Raw genomic sequence first — 21,700 nt, 5'->3', positions numbered from 1 at the left:
GAGTATAGGCAGTCATTTTGCTGTATGGCAGATAGACTGTCTTAACATTAGCACATTGTTATGTGACAAGTTAGCATATTTAGCTTTTGATAAATTGGGTCTTTCATATATGCTGGTGCATTCTTACACATATTTGTACGGTCACATTTTGAAATTAAATATAGGATGATCTTAAATGTGTGCCAATTAAATTTAGCCACATTCCCATCTGTGTGTTTGGATCCTGATCCTGTTATCTAACATTTGCTGATTATCCTGCTTTAAATTTTATAGATTGAATAAACACAACTTCATGTCTTCAGCTCACTAGCATACGTTTAGAATCATTAAAGAGATTAAAAGGGGGTCTTGTTGCTAATATTCTTAATTGTATCAGCACATTTACTGTTTTACTTACAGGAATCTCATGTTAGTATATATTACAGTCATTTCACTGAGTGTTTTATATAACTCCATATTTCATACTGAGCTCTTCCCCTACATTTCTTTTAGTTTGTGTAAATGGTTTTTAAAATCGGGTTACCTGTGTTGACTCTGGATAACTTTCATGCAACTTCCCCCATGTTCTTTAAGTCAGTTTACCTTCTGAAAGGAAATGAGATTGTACATTAACAGTGCTGTCCCTGAGCCTCACTTACCCCTTGGGCTTCACAATCATCCTTTTGTATTCTTTTGTTATCTCTGCTCATTCCTAGGAAAGCTTATGTATGGAAAGAATCCACTTTATCCCTCCATCTGAAGATTCTAGCTATTTTTGCCCTGTGCCCTTTTTCTAGAAAATCTCAGACCACCAACAGTGACTTAATTAGAAATGTCATTTATTCTGGCATAAATTTTATAGACTAAGTGTTCTAAATAGAGTTGTGTGTCTTCTTTAAGATATTGCCCTTCTTAGATTCTCAACTTCCACATTTTTTTTTCTTAAGCCTTTAAAATGGAAGATGAAATTTCTTTGGAGAACAAAGAGGATGAACATAGATAATCTGGTTTCTGTTGTATTTGAATCCAAAAATAGTCTCTTACATGACTGTAACTTTGAGGCTAATAAACAAAGGCCAGGAGTTATGGCATTTTTGTCAGTTAGACGAAGGAAGGAAGGAAGGAAGGAAAGAAGGAAGGAAAAAACAAGAGAAGGAGGTAATAGATAACCTAGAAGTAGAGAACAGCCTAGTGTAATTTGTAGATCATTGGTAACTTGGAGAGTAGCCCCTTTGCATATTTGGTGCTTTTCCTGAACATCCTTTTCTCAAACTGTTTATTTAGTGTGGTGGAACTGAACATAATATATATTCAAGCAAAGTACTATGGTTATAAAAGAAAAGTCAATTTCTTGATGAATTGTTGAAAAAGTCAAAGACAGGACACAATTTTCCGCTTTATTTAAACCAGGGCTTAACTGATGCCCTAGGTCTAAAAAGTACATGTGCATCCATGCATGCATGCATCTATCCATCATCCAGCCATACATGCCTTCCCTATCAGATGATGTACTACTAGATAATCATAGCAGCTCTTTATGTTTCTCTCAGATTTAAGTTCAGTAAGAAGATCCAAGCTGGTAACACAGTCACAGCAGAAGTTTCATTGCATGGGGGATGATTTTCTATGAAACCCAGTAAGCACTGGAAAAAGAATTATTGAGGTGACAATGAAAATCTATAGCAGTGTCTGTTGAGTATTGATTTGATTATATAAATCGGTATATTTGGTGTTATTTGAATTCTTTTTTTTTTTTAAATCAACAGAAATGTTCATTATGACCTAGTAAATGTGAAAATTTAGTGGAGGCAGTATTGATAGTGTAAGGAGCATGGCATATCACTTCTATTTGTAGCTCAATTATTACCCCTTTTCTTAAGGTACTTAAGGGCACCCAGTGAATAACATTCTTCTATCTTAGTTAAATCTGTTGAGAGAACAAATATTATGTAAGAATAAAAAATTTAAGTGCTACTATTGCTTTCCTAAATCAACATGTTAGCAAACTGCCTTCTATAGACTAGTACAGCTTGTAGCCTAGGGCAAAGAAGTTCCTTTTTTACAGAGACATATCTCATATATGGTCAGAGTGCTGAAAATAAGTGACTCATATACATTCAGCCTTAAATGGAGCATCTATATCACAATACACACACAGATTTAAAAACATTACAAAAAGGAGTGGAAAAAATTTAAGAATCAGAAGATGAGGAAGCATGTCATGTATCACTCCCATCTAGAGAATGACATTATTTTTGCAACCATGAAAACATGGCAGCTGTGGACATCTGCACAAGAAAAACCTCTGCAACTTTTCACTGTGGATACAGGAGGTGACTCTACAGCTATGAGAGTTAATTCTGCTAATGCCTTCTGCAGTAGAGAGGGTGTCATTTTCTCTAATAGGATAAGTATCCCCTGGGAGACTAGGTGAAAGAAAAGAAGGATTAAGAGGGAACGGAAAAAGGATATCAAAGAATAGTGGATAGTGAATAAAAGTATATTGTATGTATTTATGAAACTCAAAAAATAAAATTAATGATGCTATTACTTATTGAAACTAAATGGAAGATGATTTTGTGTGACAGCAATGGCATTCTAATATTGAGCCCAGAATGGCACTTTTCCTCTATTCCAGGCACTTTGAACAACAGTGGGCTTTATAACTTGTAAGTTTCCTCATTAAATCTCTGTCTAGAATATATATAAAAAAAAAACCCGTCTGTTGTCTCTAGGAAAATATCTCAGGCAGAATTTTCACTTTCATGGTGTTTGGTGGGATAGTGGGCCATCCATATGGAAACCAAGGACAGATGGGTACATATGCCCTTGCCACAACATAGGAAAGAATCTTCATTATTTAACTTTTAGACTAAATAACCCATGTTATGGTTGGTATGATGGTGTGGCCAACAAATTATGAGTGTAAAAATTGACAATTATCAAACAACTACACTCTCTATGTTGTTTGTTTTGTTGGCTATTATAATAATTGATGTGAGTAGGTGGGAACCCACTTGGCCTAGGAGATGAGTAAAATGGCAGTAATTAGGCAAGTGTAGGGTTATGAAGTGGGAGAAAGAAGTTGATGAAAGAAAATGCCTTACAGAATCCATCACTGTATATTCTTGGAGATTTAACCCAAGACAAATAAACATTCCTCAGCATAGTGGGTACAGTGATTAACTTTTTCAACCAGCTTCCATTCCAGTAGTTCTCAGGATGCTCTCTGAGCAGATAGCACCTGTAGTGTCTAGAAACTTGTTAGAAATGTAAACTGTGGAGTATATGCTTCATTCTACTAAAGTTAACACTCACTGGGTGTAGGCCCCAGCTGTTTGTTTTTATAAACAGTCCTCTGATTGACTTCAATGACAGCAAAAGTATGTGGACCACAAACCACAACATACATACGCCCTTCTATCAGTGTCTTTTCCAGCTCCTGGACATTTTATTAAATATTTGGGGGTTAGATTGCTTGAGAAGCAGAAAGTTGATTCAGTTAGCTGAAGTTTGACTGTGGATGCCTTTAAAAACAATTTAGTGACAAAATGTTCAAGGGATTGGATGAAGGAGATGTTATAGGAAGATTTAACCAAACTCAGACAATCACTGAAACAGTTAAGGATGGATTCAAAGACAATCCGAGGTCAAGCCCTGGTAATTAAGATAATGGTGATCATGGAAGGGTATAGCTATAGAGAATATTATAAATCCAGTCTTTAGCATGTTAGATGAAGAATTGACAGGTTATTTTTAGGTCAGTTAAAAACATGAATTGAAAGTACAGAAAAATTAAAACTATTCCTCAAATTTTATTATTTATCTCATTTTTGTATTTTATTATTATGCTCATTCTTTTATTATCTATCATGGTCTGCTATAACGAAGTAACAGGAAAGATTAAGGCATAAAAAGCAAGTTGACAGAAGTCCTGCGGTGGTAACATGATGGAACCCGTATACAAGATCTTTAGAAAGTCAAAGACCATGGAGCGGTAAAGTAGTAAAGAGCAGTGAAGGAAACTGTGTGTTCAGTTGTTAGGCTTTCTGTGCTATCACAGGCTGCTCATGGGGAAAGGGTTAGTGAGCCAGCTTAGACCCGAGTATTGACTTCAGACACTGCATCCACTCAGCTGAAAACTCATTTGTCTAGGCCTTACTCTTCTGGACAGGGTAAGAATCGGTAGTATTTAATTTTAATAGCTACATGAAAGGAAGAATTTAAGGCAGCTAGCAAAGTTGGAACTAACCACTTGAAGCTAAGCACTTCATCAGTAACTTAATAACAGTAATACACAAGCATGAAATCCAGTCATGATGTGCAGTTTCATTTAATTGAGTTCTAATGACTAGGTGCACACTTTAGAAGTTATACTATGATCCGAAACCACAGTTCACAAATATTTACAACTAGTGTACTTTGTTTAGCTGCCTGGTGGCATTTAAAAAGTATGCTTACATACATGCATAATACTCTTGAGAAATGAACCATTAACACCTAAATATTTTCTTTTTACAGATGTATACATCTCAAGATTGAGAGGAAGAAACAAGTCATGGGCCAGTGGTCAAGATACTTCTCTGGGAATTGTTGCTGCTGATACTACTTCACAGAGTCATACCATGAGTGTTTGGTTTAAGGAAATTTTTCATATTTAAAAGATTTTCATCTTGGAAATATATCAAGTGAAAATTTCATTCTTTTGGGAAACATTTTCCTCCTAATAAGTTATACTGGTAATGGGCGACATGGCAAACAACTCAGTTGCGTACAGTGGTGTGAAAAACTCTTTGAAAGAAGCTAATCATGATGGAGACTTTGGAATTACGCTTGCAGAGCTGCGGGCTCTCATGGAGCTCAGATCCACAGATGCATTACGAAAAATACAGGAAAGCTATGGAGATGTCAATGGAATCTGCACCAAGTTGAAAACATCTCCCAATGAAGGTAAGTGTTAGTGTGTATTGATGAGTCACTGGTGCAGAGAATACGGTTTATTGGGCTCAGATGGAAACATTCTGCTTGTATTGTCTTGGCCATTGCATGATTTTAGTAACTTATCAGATTGCTACAGTTAGAATCTGTCAACTTACATGTTGCAGAATGGTGATCCAAAATATTTTTTTCTTTTTAATTTTAGAAACAATCCCCCCATTCCCACACCATCTCATCCTCCCTCACCGATCCCCCTAACCCATTCCCCAAAGATAGTGAGACCTTGCGGGGAGGGGCGCTAGGCCCTCTTCAGTGTATCTGGGTTGCAATAGTATCCCTTCGTAGGGAATTGGCTCCCAAAGCCCGTTTGTGGACTAGAGATAAACACTGACTCCACTGTTAGAGGACCCATAGACTCTGCAGGCCTCCTAGCTGGCACCCACATTTAGAGGGCTTGGTTCGGTCCAATGAAGCCAAAATATTTTGTCCTTTTGTCTGCATTAGTGCTCCAGTTTACAATAACAAGATTGCCCTTCCACTGGAGATGTAGAGGGTGGAACTGAGAGTGGTGCTCCCTAGGGAATTCAGTGGAAATAAACTGCTCACTAGCCTTCATTTTGCCAATGACTTAAAATAGTTCTCACTTCCAGTAGCTGTCAAAGTTGTTTTACCTCATGGGACTTAATCTAAACTTTTAATAATCAGTTGGCGAGGTCTGAACACAAATTTTTAAATTAGATGGCACTAAGTTGTTCACTTGGTAAACATGGATGTGATCAAATTATATTGAATTTCCCTATGTTTGAAAAGGCTTTAGTTTCATGAGTTCCTTGTTTTATAGTATGGACTTTGTTGTACTGTGACCTTTGAAATGAACTAACAAGGTTGAGCTTTTATATATTGATATTATTGTTCACAAAATGAGGAATGCAGAGTTTGAAGAGCGTATTCTCGCATTTCAGAGGAGAAAGTAAGAAAGTAAATTAGATTATTAGAATGATAGTATCTATGCTTAGGAGAAAAGTCAGTGGAAAGGGGAAGGAAGATGTTTTGAAGGTGCCTGTATTACGGAACAGCTCTAGACATGAGGATAAGTGTTCAGTAGGTACAATTTATTTTAATAAGATTGGAAATTTTTTTTATTTTAAAATACTGTATTGGTATATATTCCAGACAGTTATAGAGAAATTATGAAAACTGTTTTTCTTAACATTCTTATGACACTACTACTGATGGTAATATGTAATAATAACAAAAGATAATTTTTAGGTAGGCTCTCTGAGTTCTCTGATGTACCAGTGTTGAGGAACTCAGTGTTCATGCTCACACACGTCCTAAAACAAAGTCTTCTCACTGCTTGAGGCCTTTTTTTCTGCAAGATACCTCAGGATTTTCCTGTATCTTTTCAAGTCAGAACTACTAACAACATAGACTTCCTGTTGTACTGTAGTAATGTGATAAAACTTGAAGCTTTTCATTCTGCCAACATGATCTGAGATTACTTAAGGTTTTGACTTGTTAGATTATACTTTAATGTGCTGTTCTCCATTGGTAGGTTTATTAGTTTACTTTACCCATACATTCTTACTATATACTTTATGATCAGCAAATTAGTAGGAAGTATTAATATTAAAGAACTCTTATCACATACATTTGTTCATAAAAGGCATATTGAGTGACTAGGAATGTAGCTTATCTAATATGCAAAATCCATAGGTTGGATATCTAGTACTGCAAAAGTTGTATATTGAACTTAGGTTTCAATTATACAATTATTTGCCCTTTCAACAACTATATTTTTAATTTTGTTGCTGTGAGTTACTAGAATCCTTATTTCCTAATTACTGAATATACCCCTCATGCATTTTTTTTTTCCATTTTTCGAGACAGAGTTTCTCTGTATTGCTTTGGAGCCTGTCCTGGAACTCGCTCTGAGGACCAGACTGGCCTCGAACTCACAGAGATCTACCTGCCTCTGCCTCCCAAGTGCTGGGATTAAAGTTGTGCACCACCACCGCCCAGCGCCTTTTCATTTTTATGAGCATGATTTCTCAATAATTTGATCATATTTTTCATAATAATTATGCTAAAATTTATACAAAACCAGTCTTTACAGTCAATGTATAAATCTGTCATTTTGAAGTGTTATAAAATGGTCCGTTGTAAGCATTATATTTGTGCTTATAGTTAACTGAAATAAAACCAAAATGAAAACAAGCTTCATAGAAATATTTCCAAAGGACTCTTGATAGCTTTCACTTATTAGAAATATTTTACTCTAAAGTCTAACATTTGTCACTAGTCAACCAATCAAATCCTAGTGAGTCAGGATTAGAAACACACAGATGGGGCTTGTATAGCCAAGGGTGTGTTTAGAGCATAAATTCCTTGTTGTTAGAATAATCTGTATTCAGAGGAAGAGAGAACTGAAATGATTCTTCAAAGTACATGGGTTTTTTTTCTTGCTGAAACTAAAGGTGTTCCTTCAGTCCTTTTGTTTATAACTCACTCACTGACAAAGCCGTTAATCAGACCTGGTAATCTCGTGTGTTTCATAGATTCCATGCATGTGTCTCCCTAAAATGGAAAGACACTGGCAGTTGTTAGAAGAAATTCTGAGTGTAAAATTAAGTTACATCTAGCACTCAGAAATTATACTCAAATACAAGTCTATGTGTTTTTTATTTGCAGGAATGTAGTATTAGAAAGTATCTGCTGTATGACAGGTAACTTTTCTAGGCCCCAGGCATGCATGCATGCATGCATGCATACATACATACATACATACATACATACATACATACATACATACATGAATAAAGAAAAGATCTGCACTTTATTCTCCGAAAAGGAAGACAGACAGTTCACAAAGTTAAATGTATAGCAACTAAATTAAATATACAGGGTTAGTGTATTAGGCTTTTGTTAGATTGTGTAATGTCTGAAGGAGCAACTCAAGACATTTCTTAGGAATAGCAGCAACAAACACAGTAGCACTTATGTTCGGTAACATTTTGGTGCTAGATTGGTTATTCATGTTTCCTTACACATATTAACGTGCTTTATCCTTAAAAGTCCTTCCTCCTATGTTATAGGCAAGAATGCCACACCTCCTCCCAAAAAGGTTAAACAGCTTACCCAAAGTCCCTTTAGCTGTGGTCTCATTCTAAATAGATGCTTTTAGCTGACACAGTGTGCTGCCTGTTAAAAAAATTCAGTTCGTTATACCTTATACTGGAGTGGAGATACTGAGAGAGAGAAGCCTTTGTTCTCTTCTCCATGAGATTTTCCCCAAATGGAAAAACAAACTTATTTTTGGAGTTACATGGTAGATAAATGGTTTAGTGTGTCAGCTTTCTGTCAGTGACAGAGTATTTGAGATAATCAACACCGAAAGGAAGAATGGTTCATTTTGATTCGAGTTTTAAGGGTTTTTACATTGTTGTTTGGCCTGTTGGCTTTGGGGTATAAGAAAGCAGTAATTATTAGCAAGAACGCATGGCAGAGGAGCACATTCACTTGGTTCCTGGGGATGAGGTGGTGAATGAAGGGCCTTTTTTCAAGATCCAGGCTGTGATGTTCTCGCACTCTGTCCTTTAAAAACACGCCCTTCCTGTCCGAGCAGCTGTGTTTCTTCATGTGTCCTACCACTCTTACCACGTGGTCTCTAAAAAAGTACTGTTGGAACCTGTTGTCAAGAATACTACAAATGTGTTGACCAGTAGACCATACTTGAGCCTGATGAGATTTTTCTAAAAAAGTACTGTTGGAACCTGTTGTCAAGAATACTACAAATGTGTTGACCAGTAGACCATACTTGAGCCTGATGAGATTTTTCCATCTTTTTTTGTTTAACCATCATTATTTCCAAGGGGGTTAAAAATAAAAGTTCAGGGTAAAATGAAGTTGAGACTTGGAATGTCACATTTTTATGATATCTTTTAGAACTTTTAGAGCAAACATATATCAGAGCTCTAGAATGCAGTTTTATGTCAGAAAAACCTGCTTGAACATCCTAACACATAAAATTATGTTAAACTGTTTTTCTTTTGTATGTTATTTTCCTGTATTGACTCTCATTCATACCTCAAACCCCATTTCTCGGTCCTTCAGTTTTCACAGCCATTTCTGGTTTCTTTTCTGCTCTAACCCTGTGTTAGCTGTGTTGTGCTTTACATTGAGTGACAGAGTAGACTGCTGTAGATGTCTGGAATACTGCTTCTAGTTCCAGTGTCATAGTTGTTATGCAGTAATACCACACTAAACACAGTATAAAAATGAATTCATAACATTAAAAAACAGATGCTAAGTTAATAGGCACAGCTTCATGCCCCACAAAGGGAAGAAGTAAAACCAACCTTTTTAACTAGCATTCGTCAAGATTAGGAAAAAAGAGGCTTAAAAATCAACAAAGGAGGGGAAAGATGGCAACAGAGAGCAGCAAATGAGGTGTGCAGTATGAGGCAGGGTGGGATCCATAGCCATTGTCGTTGGTTGCCTAGTTTCTGCGTTTGGAGTGACAATTCGCATTTGCACTTCCTAGAAGTAAGTCTCTTGTACTGGTGTACTTTGACCTTGTCTCCATGTTGTGATATATTTTAACTCTTTGAGAAAATTGACCTTTCCCTAGGGATAAATCATTATTGACTTACAGGCTGCTACAAAATGCTCTGATGTCCCATGGTTTGTGCTTGTCTTTGCAGATTAGCACGGACAGTTCAGCCAGTGTTTGCATGGTCACAGTGTGCTAGCATGTATGGTTTTATGCTTGTGAGTTCGGTGATCCTGCATGACCTTGTCCTAGAAATGTATTCACACTGTAATAGAGAATTGCATGTTATTTTGATGCCTGCTCTGGTCACTTGTTTTCATTGCTTATAGATTTTTTTAAAAGATCGTTTTAACTAGTTCTCCAACTCTGTAGCATGTATATAATTTTAAAAGTCATGTGTGAGCCTGAAGTAGCATGTCTTTGGTTTTCTCTTGTGCTTCTAAGTTTAGGTTAACAGTGGACTGAATCTCTTATCGAACACTCCCTTTCTGTCTCCCCATCATACCCCGGGTTCTCCTTTTTACCAGTAGATGATGTTCTTCCCTTCCTGTGCTCTCGGAGGCTGTTGCTGCTCTGTGGTTTTCTGTCAGTTGGTACTTGGGCAGTGCCATCCATTCCTGTTGCCCATGACTTCACAAGTCGTCATCTCGGTGCTGGTTCCCATGTTACCTCTTCCAACCCGGGATTCCTCACAACCTTGAAGCCCCAATTCTTCATTCTTTTCCCACAGCCCCGTTTAATGAACCTTTCCAATGTATTTTGCTGAAACTGTTATCCATGTTACTACCAAGTTAGAAACTTGAATTCCTTTGACTTTGATTTGTGGGGAGGGAGCTTGCCTATTCTCATGTGGTCATTAAGTCTTGAGAATTCTAACTTCTAACTTTCTCTTTACCAACAATGCCTCCTTCCCTGCTGTCCTCACTTTACCCTGTGGGTGGTATTCGCTGTCTTGTCTTAAGAAAATTCAGCTAGTGTCATAATTGGTGCCTCTTCCACACACTAATCTCATTTTTCTACTCTTGAAGCTAAAGAGTTTCCCATTGCTTTTGGAATGATGCATAGACTCATCGAGCAGACCTACAGCTCTCCTTGCGATCTGCTCCACCTGACCTTTGTATGTTGATCCCCCTTTCTGATTCTTCATGTTTGAAGCTGTGAATTTTGTTTGTAGTCCATTTTCCCAAATGTAACCCCTAATATCCTCTACACTGCCACTTAACATGTCATACACTGGGTGTGTCTGGATGGTTGCTTATTAGTCACCCCTACCAAACTGTGAGATTTGTAAAGAGTCAGGGAAAGGCATCCTGCCTGACCCATCTCTTGCATGGTCAGTACCTTTCCACAGTGCTCAGCACATGGTAGCATATGGAAATGAATATTTAAAGACTTAAGGTGGGTAGACCTATAATTTGAGGGCAGGTGAAGGGATCGCCTCCTCTTTCAAAACTGAAACAACAAAGAAGGATGTCCGTGAACTCTTGAGTTTGCATCTTTCTCTCCCATGTAGGATAGTCACTTAATCTGCTGCAGCCATCTCGCCATCACATATGTGTCTATATTCACATATATTCACACATAGGCACAGTTTCTAGTTGTGTGTGGAATGTGTTATCCCTCATTTTCAGCTAAACCCACCTGCTTCAAACACATCAGTAAACCTATTCCTCCTTTCATAAGTTACAGTCAGTGATTTAGATGCTTTATTTCCTTGATATAATTGGATTTTATTCTCTCTTCATTCAAGTGTAAGATAGTACTGTTCATCGATATTATCTGTTTGTGAGATCAATTTTCGGCTACTTGTACTCCCCACCTTGGTGGATGCAGACATGCAAAGTATAATTTTGAAACTACTTCCTATGGGTTATGGTTATATTTTTTCTTTATGAAGCTAACTGTTGTATTAGATCAGTCTTGTGCCTGACCTTAACCTGGTTGCCCCAATATGCTATCATCAGCCAAGCTCACGGAACTCAGCAGATTTTTCATTGTATTTATTGTAAGATAGTTCTAATAATTTGTTACTTCTATAATTTAAAAACCAAATAGTTTCATCACCAATGGCTCTTCTCTTCCTGATCTGTCAGACTGATCCCTCAGCCTGGATTCCATCCCTTCTTGCTTCCTCACAGGTCTTACTCTAATAATATTCATGATTTCATATATCTGTCATCCTCACTTCTGTCACCAACTATCTTTTCTCGTTTCCTTTCATAGATACTTTGCTTTAATATCTGCCACCCATCTTTGAAAACACAAAGGACAAGTAATAGCCACTCTAAGTCACCTTTACTGGTGTATCTCTCTTCACTCTGTCACACTTTGGGGGCAGGAATGGAGGACGGATAGATACTGTTTCCACTTGCTCATTACCATTGTCTATTCAGCTCATTCTAATCAGACTTCTTCCACATTTTGCTACTGGAAGGTTCTTATCAGGGTCATTATCTCTTGTCTGCCTTTATCTTACTGGGCCTTCTCACAGCATCATCTTTTAAAACTTTTTCTTAGGGAAACTTCTGTAGTGCTGCTCAAACATGCTTCATTCTGTCCTTCCCACCTCCCCTTGGAAACTTCTTGCCTGCTTATTTTGGCTTTCAGAAAGCTCTCATGTAGCCATTGTCTCCAGAATCTTTGTATGTTGCTAACCTTCTGTTCAAACTTTGCACAGAAATTTTGTTTGTTTATTAGATACAGCCACTTGCTCAAGTCTACAAAATTTAGAACTATCAATTCCTCCTTCCCCTTCCACCAGCCCTACAGGTCTCCAAACCTGCCCTATCTTGGTAAATAACCACCATCCACCCACTCACATGCACACACACATTAGCTATGATTTTCAGTTAAACCCATCTGCTTCAAACATTCCATTAAACCACCCCCACTCAAGTCCTTGTACCAACAAAAAAAGAAGTTTAAACATTAAGTCTAGATACCATTCTTTCTTCTTCTCTTTCCTTTCATCCCACCTCCAGCTCTTCATCTCGTCTGATCTCCTTCCAAGGTACCTGGCAGATCCAGTTACTCCTCTCAGCCTCTACATCTAAAACCCAGAATCAAGCACTTTTGTATCGCAGCCTCTTGACTAGTCTTCCCTGGAACACTACCAGCATGGCAGTGTAAATGACCTTTCTAAATTGCACATTCGTTATCACTTCTCTGCTTTAAAACCTTTAGGTGGTTTCCATCTCAGTTAAAGTGAATAATAGTCTTAGTCTTCCTTCATGTCCCTCATGATCTTGGCTCTCTTTCTCTCTGTCTCTCTCTGTCTCTCTCTCTCCCTCTCTCCCTCTCCCCCATGCCTGTTTTGACCCATTCTTCTTTCTTTCCTCCTTGATCACTGGACCTTAGCCACAGTGGTTTTCTTTCAGTTCCTAAATCTTGTAACCTTGCTTTGATCTCTGTCCAACCTTTGTATTTGTTTGTGCTACAGGAAATGCTTTGTTCTGGTCTATCTCAGGGTTGACTCGTCGCCATTCAGACTCATTTAGATGGTAGTTTGTTAGAAAGGCAAATGTCCACCGAGACAATTCTGGTGGCCTTATAAAATCCATGTTCTCTGAATTACAGGTATCCTTAAATTTCTTAATTTTATCAGTTTGTATCTCTCCAGTGTATAATTCACAATTGCTGAGGGTAGAACCAGCTCCTAGCATGGGGAGCAGTGTCTGGAAGTAGATGATGACCAGTAAATAGCATCTTTGGGCAACTCACAAAACTCTTCACTTCATGATATTACGATTATTAAAACCTATATATAATTAAAGATTGTGTTCCAAAGGGCTTGAAACTTATAGTATTAAAATTTATAACCTGTCTTCTAATTAATAAACTTTACCCTGTAATTTGTGACTTACAAACTTAATGCCCTCTCCTTATCTTAAAAACAACCTGTAAGTTAATTCTATCAAAGAGTACTGTACACACACACACACACACACACACACACACAACAAAAGTGACACAAGACATGCATCTTAGGTCTTCTAATTCCCCAGCTTCATTGTTGGGTGTTATAAGCATATGCTTAACCATAAATGATAGGGTTTTTGGGATGCGGGGAGGGGTACAATTGGGCATAGAGGTTGAGATAGGATTTCTCTTTGTAATATTCCGCTGTCTTGGAACTCACTTTGTTACCCAGGCTAACCTTGAACTCACAGAGTTCCATCTGCCTCTCCTGAGTGCTGCGATTAAAGGCACATGTGACCATAGCCCAACTAACCCTATATGATGTTTAGAAGAAAATAAGAAATCCTAAGATCTGCCTCCCTTTGTCTTTGTACTTTTTTCCCCTTTCTGCTCTTTTTAACTATGTAACTTTTCAATTTTAACATAAAGCATTAATTATAGTTAGTAAGATATTTGACCTAATATTTTGTAATTATAATGGTAATATTTGAACTGATCAAGTGTTTTAGTTATGTGATCAGTGGTAATCTCCAGTCAGTATGAGTTTAAAAATATTTATATGTTTATATGCATTTCTTAGATAGTGGAGACCACCAGCACAAGGCAGACTAGGACTCAGCCTTCTTCCTTTACGTGAGATAGCTGAAACAGAAGACTAAACAAATTCTCGAAACTTGCAGTGTCCAGTGTCATCTCTCTGACTTTGTTCTGGTGACTCCATCTCAGAAGGTTTTGGTTGACTTGTCATGAAGCCTTTTTGAACTGTGCAGTGTGTCTGTGTTACAGTTGCCAGTGAGAACATTCTCTGGAATCTTCTTTCGGTACATTCAACAAAACCAATGACAACTTTGGGTCTGTGTGTTCCTTTTTTGTTCTTGGCTCTTTGGCTCTTTGAACTGAAACACTGAAGACGAGAGTCTTCTAGTAATATGGACCTTTCCCCTTTTGTTTGTCAACTTTCATAAATGGGCTTTAAAAAAGAGGTTGAAGTAAGGTCAAATTTGACAAAAGGCACTATTCTGGTACCTTGGACATCTTCAGCATTCTTAAATAAACAAAAGTGAGATCTGCAGACGCTGTCTGGTTTTGCTTGGTCGACATGTGCATGTATGTGCATTTTTCATTGGAGAATTCTTTATATATCTGTGTTTGATTGAATGGATGAGATTAAATTGGAGGGAATATGCTTTATAGGGTAAAAGAAAGGCAAAGTGGTGTTTGTCCAACTCTTCCTTACTCTCCCCCTCCTTTGTTTCAAATTCCACAGCATAATCAGTGAGTGTTCCATCCTGCAGTGTCCTTTTCCCCGGCAGCAGTTGGTAGCTGCAGTTCCCCCTGAGAGGCCATTGTGAGTCTCTGCTTTATGACAACAAAAATCTTACCAATCTACCTAAAATCAACATTTTAGTAGAGATTCTTTTAGAGATTGTGTTAAAATTAACTCTGTTCTTCAGATTGGCTAGCCAGCATTCAGTGTTTAAAACAAATCTGCCTTGTATATTTTTTTCTTACAGAAACTTCCCTGTTTTAGAAGGAAAGCATTCCTAAAACCAGGGAAGCATTTAATTTTAGAATAAAAAGAAACCTATGAGATTGTCATAATAGATTCTGGTGTCTTGGTGTCTATAAGAAGTATGGTCAAAATAAGCAACTAAGAAAGTGAAAGTAGCGGGCTGTGGTGGTGCACGCCTTTGACCCCAGCACTTGGGAGGCAGAGGCAGGCAGATCTCTGTGAGTTCGAGGTCAGCCTGGTCTACAGAGCAAGTTCCAGGACAGCCTCCAAAACAAAACTCTGTCTCGAAAAACAAAAAAAAAGTAAAAGAATTTTAAAGCAATGGGGGCGGGGTGTTGCTGTACTAGGTATGAAACCCAGGGCCTTCCTTCCTACCTACTCCATGCCCTTTACCACTGAGCTTGTCCAAGCCCATGTGATCCACCCTTAAGTTAGCTACTTAAAATTGTGTGCTTCAAGTAAAGCTCTGTATGTTTCTCATTGACTTAAACTCTGTGTGTTTAGACTAAAGAACAAAAGTAAACATTCTGGTATAGGCCTGTGAATCATGGTCTAAAGTGTAACAAATTTAAACCACTTCGAATGAAGTGGATACTTTCACTTAAAAGTTGTCAGACTTCACCAAAATATGTTTTGTTTTGTTTTTTAATCAGGTTTAAGTGGAAGCCCTGCAGATTTAGAAAGAAGAGAAGCAGTGTTTGGAAAGAACTTTATACCTCCTAAGAAGCCAAAAACCTTTCTTCAATTAGTATGGGAAGCATTACAAGATGTCACTTTAATTATACTAGAAATTGCAGCCATAGTATCATTGGGCCTTTCTTTTTATCAACCTCCAGAAGGGGATAATGCACGTAAGTAAATGGGGGGGGGGATACGAGTTCACCATATTTACTCAATAATAATAATAATAATAATAATAAGGCCAGAGGAAGTTTATTAACTGTTGTGTGCTAGGCTCTGTTCTAACTACTTCAAATGTATTACCCAGAATGGTTTTCATGGTAACTCATGAGTTTCAGTGTTGACTGCATCATATAGGAAGTCACAGTGTAATTGTTCTTCCATGCACGCATACTTATAGTTATACATCTGGGCACTACACATGAATGATACGGCCTGCTATCGGGTGTTCAAGTTTTTAAATTTTGATTTCGTTTATATAGAAATGCTTTCAAACAGGTTTAGTACAGGGCTTGAGACCAAGGTGTTATTTATTCCTTATACTGCAATGCCTGAGACCTAGGTGTTAGAGTTCATGTCTTTGGATTGGGCGTATTTGCATAATACACAGACAATGAAATTCTTGAGGAACGTGCCTGTCTAAATGTCACATGTATTTATGATTCAGATATACATACCTGAAGGTATTTTATACATTTTTTAAAAAGAATTATCTATACAGTTTCTTAGGTAGCGTTTTCCACTGTGGCATTGTGTCTGTGCTCAGAATGTTTCAGATATTTGAGTGCTTATGATTTTGGAGATTGAATCTCTAGGAGGACCCATGAGGAGGTGTAACGTAGAAGAGGCAGATCTGCTTTCATTTCTATCCAATGGCTTCGTTGTTCTGTTTTCTGTTTCTGTGCTTCTCATTCTTTTTCCATTTCTTCTTTGCCTTTTAAAAGGCTTTATCATAATGAATATTATTATTACTGTGATCTGTATACCGGAGAATCTAGCCTCAATTTTGGATTGTACATTCAAGTCATACTATAGTATTTGATATCAAAGGACTGAGTCTTTAAAATGTTTTGTTTGTGAAGTCTTCATTCTTAAGCCTTCTACACTATGAAGAGTTTAATTAAAAGAAAAATGCTAGCTCTAGAAGTTGCCTAGGTAAAAACACAAAGAAATTTCACAAAGGTGTGCCTAGGACATTTGTACACACTTCTGTCTTACTGATTTTTAACGAAGTTGGTCACAGAATATGCCTATTTATCTTAAATAGTGTAAAGCAGGGCTTCTGAGCTTAAAATTTGATCATAAACAGTCCTTTTGTTCACTGAACCAAAAAGCACCCACGTTTTGTAACTTGTCTCACAAGGACATAAAATTGTGCCTGAATCAGAATCACCAGTATAGGTAAGAAGATATTTTGCTAATATATTTGTCAGTATTTAGGGGGGGAAAAAACCCAAAATTTTATTTAAGCAAATAGTGTGGCAGTGATTCTCAATCTTTTTTATCTCAAGGGAGCCCTTTATACTTGGTTTTGAGGACTTCAAAGAGCTTTTGATTATGTGAATTAAAGTATAGATATTCCCTGTATGCTGAATTAAGGTGGAAACATTTAAAAAGGCTTTTGTTTTTTTGAGACAGGGTTTCTCTGTGGCTTTGGAGGCTGTCCTGGAACTAGCTCTTGTAGACCAGGCTGATCTCAAACTCACAGAGATCTACCTGCCTCTGCCTCCAGAGTGCTGGAATTAAAGGCGTGCGCCACCACCACCCAGCTTCACTTAAAAGTATTAATTAACTTGATTGTGGTAATTATTTCTCAGGGTATATATGGATCAAATTGTTGTATTAGGGCAAAGGAGATGGCTCAGTTGGTAAAGTACTTAACTGCCCAAACATAAGGACATGTGTATGGATCCTCTGCATCCATATAAAAGCAAGGTACACTGTTAGAATACAAGATAGGCTTGTTCCTTGAGCTCATGGGTCAGTCAGTATAGCAGAATCAGTGAGCTCCAAGTTCAGTGAAAAACATTGATAAAAAAGTAAGGTGGTGTGAATGACTGACAGGGACCCCTGGCCTGCATACAAACATGCCTTGAGGTAAATATAGGTAGAATGTAAACTTCCTCTTGTTTGAATATATTTCCAGGGGAACACTTTGGTAAAATGTGTTTTACAGTAGGAGTGAAAGCATTAAACGGTTTACACCTTTGATTTTGGATTTGTTTTCTTTGTCCCTATAGCATTTAAAAAGTTTGCAGTAGTCACTATCGAGAAAAGGTCTTAGTTTCTAGGGATACTGTACTCCTCTCTGTTCAAAGATCACGTAATCTTGGGTAATGTGGAGTGGAACAGTATATGAAATGAAATATGTTTCATGTTTTCTTGAAATAGTTTAGTGATAAATATGTGTTTCAGTTAAAACTGATAATGACATAATTGTTTCAGAATTCCTTCATCTTAACCTCTATTATATTGTCATTAATCTTTTATGGTTACTCTTTTAGGAAAAATTTCATACCTCTGAGTGGCGAATTTAATTATATGTATTTGCAACTGTATCTTTATAATGTGTAATTTCAAAAGTAGGAATTGGAAAAATAAAAGGATAGAGATTAAATTATTACTGCTTTTCTTCTATAATAGTAACTGTAAGACTTCATGAACTTAATTATGGCCTGTATTTATTTGTTTCCATGATTTTACTGGTGGTTTATAGAGTGGAAAAACATACTTACCAAAAACATATTGATTCTCAGTTCCTTTTTGTCCACAATTACATAGAAGCTTTGTTGAAATGATGGCATCATCTTCTGTTTTTATGCTTTTAATAAGTGAAATGGAAATTCATGCAGGTACTTCATTTGGATAATATTTCATCTCGTTTCCGGGATTGCTGCAAGTGTTCAACATGGTATTTTGACCGTTTTCTCAGAGTTTCTATTACCATGAAGAGTCACCATGACCACAGCATCTCAGCTCTCATAAGGGAAAACATTTAATTGGAGTGGCTTTCAGTTTACAGGTTCACTCCATTATCATCATGGTGTGACATGATGGCATGCCAGCAGACACGGTGCTGGAGAAATAGCTAAGATTGTACATCTTAATCCAAAGGCAATAGGAAGTCAACAGGGCATGGCTTGAGCATAAATGGGACCTCAAATCCTACCTCTGCAGTGACCTTTTTACTGTAAAAAGGCCATATCTACCCCAACAAAAGCCACACCTATTAATAGCTCCTTATGAGCTTATGAGGGCCATTACATTCTAACTATCACAACCTTTTTGTGTTCTTGAATCCAGACTTGATCTAATTCGGAGAGTTAGTCTTTTTATTGTTGATGTGTATGGGGTAGCTTTACATCATAAATTCATTCAGTTGATAATTGTACCCAATGATGTGGTCATTTCTTCAGCCAGAAACTAATTAAAATACAAGTCCCAATAACTGAATTGGGGCAGAACCAACACAGCACTAACTGGATCATTGTCTTCTATTTCATCAAACAAAAATGCTTTGTTGCCACTGATAACTGAGTTTTTTTAGTTTTCAAAAAAATTTTTTGTGATTACTAACTCCATCCCAAGTTGATCTTCCATTTATCCTTTCTTCTTTGAATGTTGCTATTTCACATGTTCCTCTACAGATTGACTGTTGCCCAGTAACCTCACACTGCAGATTTTTTTTTCCTTGATTCTGCACATTTCTGGAATATGCTTAATCTTATTTCTACAATTACTCATCTTACTCATTTTTTACTTTCGGCATCATTCTTGTCCAACCAGTAGCTTCAAACATTTCAGTTCAGCTAAGAGGACTTAATCTTGTATAGTATTTCAAAAAATGTATCCCTTCTGGTGAATTTGTAAACACCCAAAGGAAAGCTTCAGGAAATGATATTGCCAGTAACAGCATAGTGGCACATGGCTGTGATCCCAACTGGTGGGAGACTTAGCAGGAAGATGGAGAGCTTGAAGCCTACATGGACTAAATAGTTAAAACATTAAAAAGAAAAGCAAACTTAAGAGTCCCTGTGTCTGTTTCCTTTTCATCTTTCTGAGGCACATCATGAACCACTGAGTCAGTTTTAGACTTGAGTAGATTATAGCCCCAAAGAACAAGAACCAGGTCCACTACCTTTCTGTGGGCCTTAAGGAGTCAAATCCCATCCTTTTCTGAGTGCTTTTCTGCTTTTTAGTAATTACTACTGACTTCAGTCTCTCCCTGGAATTCTCTTTCCTTCCATGTTGTAGACATCTTAGAGGAACTTCCTAGGCTCATTCAACCTCACTTTATTTTGTAATATACAACCATGTTTTATTTTTGTTATGAACTAATGGATAGATAATTAATTATTAGTGTGTAAATGGAGCTCTTAATTGGTCTAAATAATAACAACTCGGAGTCAGATATAGATGAAAATGATGAGATCAGAGAGAAGAAGGAGCAAGCCAAAGCCACCTTTACCTTATTAGCTTCCCAGCGGAAAAGAGAGGGAGCTCCTGTTTCTTCCAGCTTATATCCACCCAGCCATCTCACTTCCTGTCTGTCTGTACAGCCCCCCCCCCAAAACCCCCATGTTTCGCTAGTGGCAAGCTTCATTCTCTGATCTTCAGACAAGCTTTATTTGTATAAACAAAATATCACCACATTGATGTCTTATGTGAAACTCTGAATTTCATACCTACCTACCTGCCTTGTTTTTCTGAAGTGGTGTTTGCCACCCAGTAGGTTCATATGGTGGAGCAACCAAGTGAAACAGTTTTAGTGCTGATACAGAGAAAGTTTTAGTGATCTGGATAGATCAAGCCAGCCACATACAACCTTCCAATCAGCCAATGTGTAACCCTGAGAAAGACCCTAATTCTTAATTTTTTGAAGACTAAGTAAGGAAGCTACAGAAGAAAACTTTGAAGTTCCATGAGGTTGGTTCATGAGGCTTGAATAAAGGGCCATTCTCAGTTAATCCCAGCCCGAGGTTCAAGTGCAGATGCAGAAGCTGAAGCACATTATCTAGAAGGTGTAGCTGATGGCATTGATGAGAGCAGCCGCACAAAACTGTTTTCAGTGTAAACAAAACAGCCTTGTATTGGAAGAAAATACCATCAACGATGGCAACTAAAGATGTCTTCCAAGGGTGGATTCATTCTTGTTAAAGGTTAATGTGGTTAGTGGAAGCCAGAGCTCATTTTGCCATTCCACAGAAATCTAAGACTAGTCTGCCTGTGTGCTGTAAATGGAATAGCAAAACCTCGCGCATAGTGCATCTATCCTAACAATGTTTACAGAGTCTTTAAGCCCACTATTGAGGTTTCCTGTGCTTACTGTTTTATATACACATGAAAGTGAGCCGCCAACATCACAGTAACACTCCACCGCTACACACACACACACACACACACACACACACACACACACACACACACACACACACACAAAGGAGCTGCTGAATACTCATTGACAGTTTGTAGCAATATAGTTATTTATAAATGGAGCATATACATTTTTGGACTATGTATTTTTATATATATACTTAAAATATTACATACATACATCCCAAGAACTATTCACCCAATAGCTCCAATAAAGGTCTATAGTGAAATGAATGTTTTTACATCTGCTTGCTCATCATCTTTTCTACAGCCCATGGACTCAGGAAGTATAATTGTCTTTTGGGTATCTTGATTTAAGAAATACATCTCCTAAGGCTATGGATACCATGTAATTTGGCAAAGGAAAAGTAACTGAAACCCTAAGGAAAGAACTCACTAGCCGAGATACCATGAAGAACATCATGGTTCATGGAGGAGAACATCAGGGTTAACAGATTTGGAAGGCGTTGATTCTGTCTTCATGAAGAACTCTAAGGGGTCCTTGACCACAATAGAGCAAGTAACAGGGTGGATTGCAACTAATTTAGGACTACCAGCCTGAAGAAATGACTGACTTATGCTTATGGATGAGCAACAAAATAGCATCTTGAGGTAGAATTGGCTTGTGGATTTAGAATATTGTGTGTATCTAGTGATCAAATATGAGAGAATTGATTTCAGCTTTGAAAATGGCTTCTTCTGCTGTTGATAAAATGATACCAAACAGCCTTAAATGCTCCAGGAAA

At 37.5% G+C, this 21,700-nt stretch overlaps 1 protein-coding gene across 3 annotated transcripts in view; it reads left to right on the top strand.

Annotated features, from left to right (window-relative positions):
• Nucleotides 1-21,700, top strand: part of Atp2b1 (ATPase plasma membrane Ca2+ transporting 1) — a 97,532-nt gene that overhangs the window by 41,081 nt on the left and 34,751 nt on the right. For all 3 annotated transcript variants that reach the window (XM_021225980.2, XM_021225979.2, XM_021225981.2), the window contains exons 2-3: nt 4,501-4,929; nt 15,554-15,751. In XM_021225980.2, the coding sequence (XP_021081639.1) occupies nt 4,722-4,929; nt 15,554-15,751 (406 nt within the window). In that variant the 5' untranslated portion in view covers nt 4,501-4,721. The remainder of the gene's footprint in view (nt 1-4,500; nt 4,930-15,553; nt 15,752-21,700) is intronic.

The sequence above is a fragment of the Mesocricetus auratus genome, unplaced genomic scaffold, assembly GCF_017639785.1.
Source record: "Mesocricetus auratus isolate SY011 unplaced genomic scaffold, BCM_Maur_2.0 Super-Scaffold_100011, whole genome shotgun sequence".
NCBI classification, from domain to species: domain Eukaryota; kingdom Metazoa; phylum Chordata; class Mammalia; order Rodentia; family Cricetidae; genus Mesocricetus; species Mesocricetus auratus.
The sequence above is the reverse complement of the archived record's forward strand: the minus strand, read 5'-3'. Positions and strand labels throughout refer to the sequence as shown.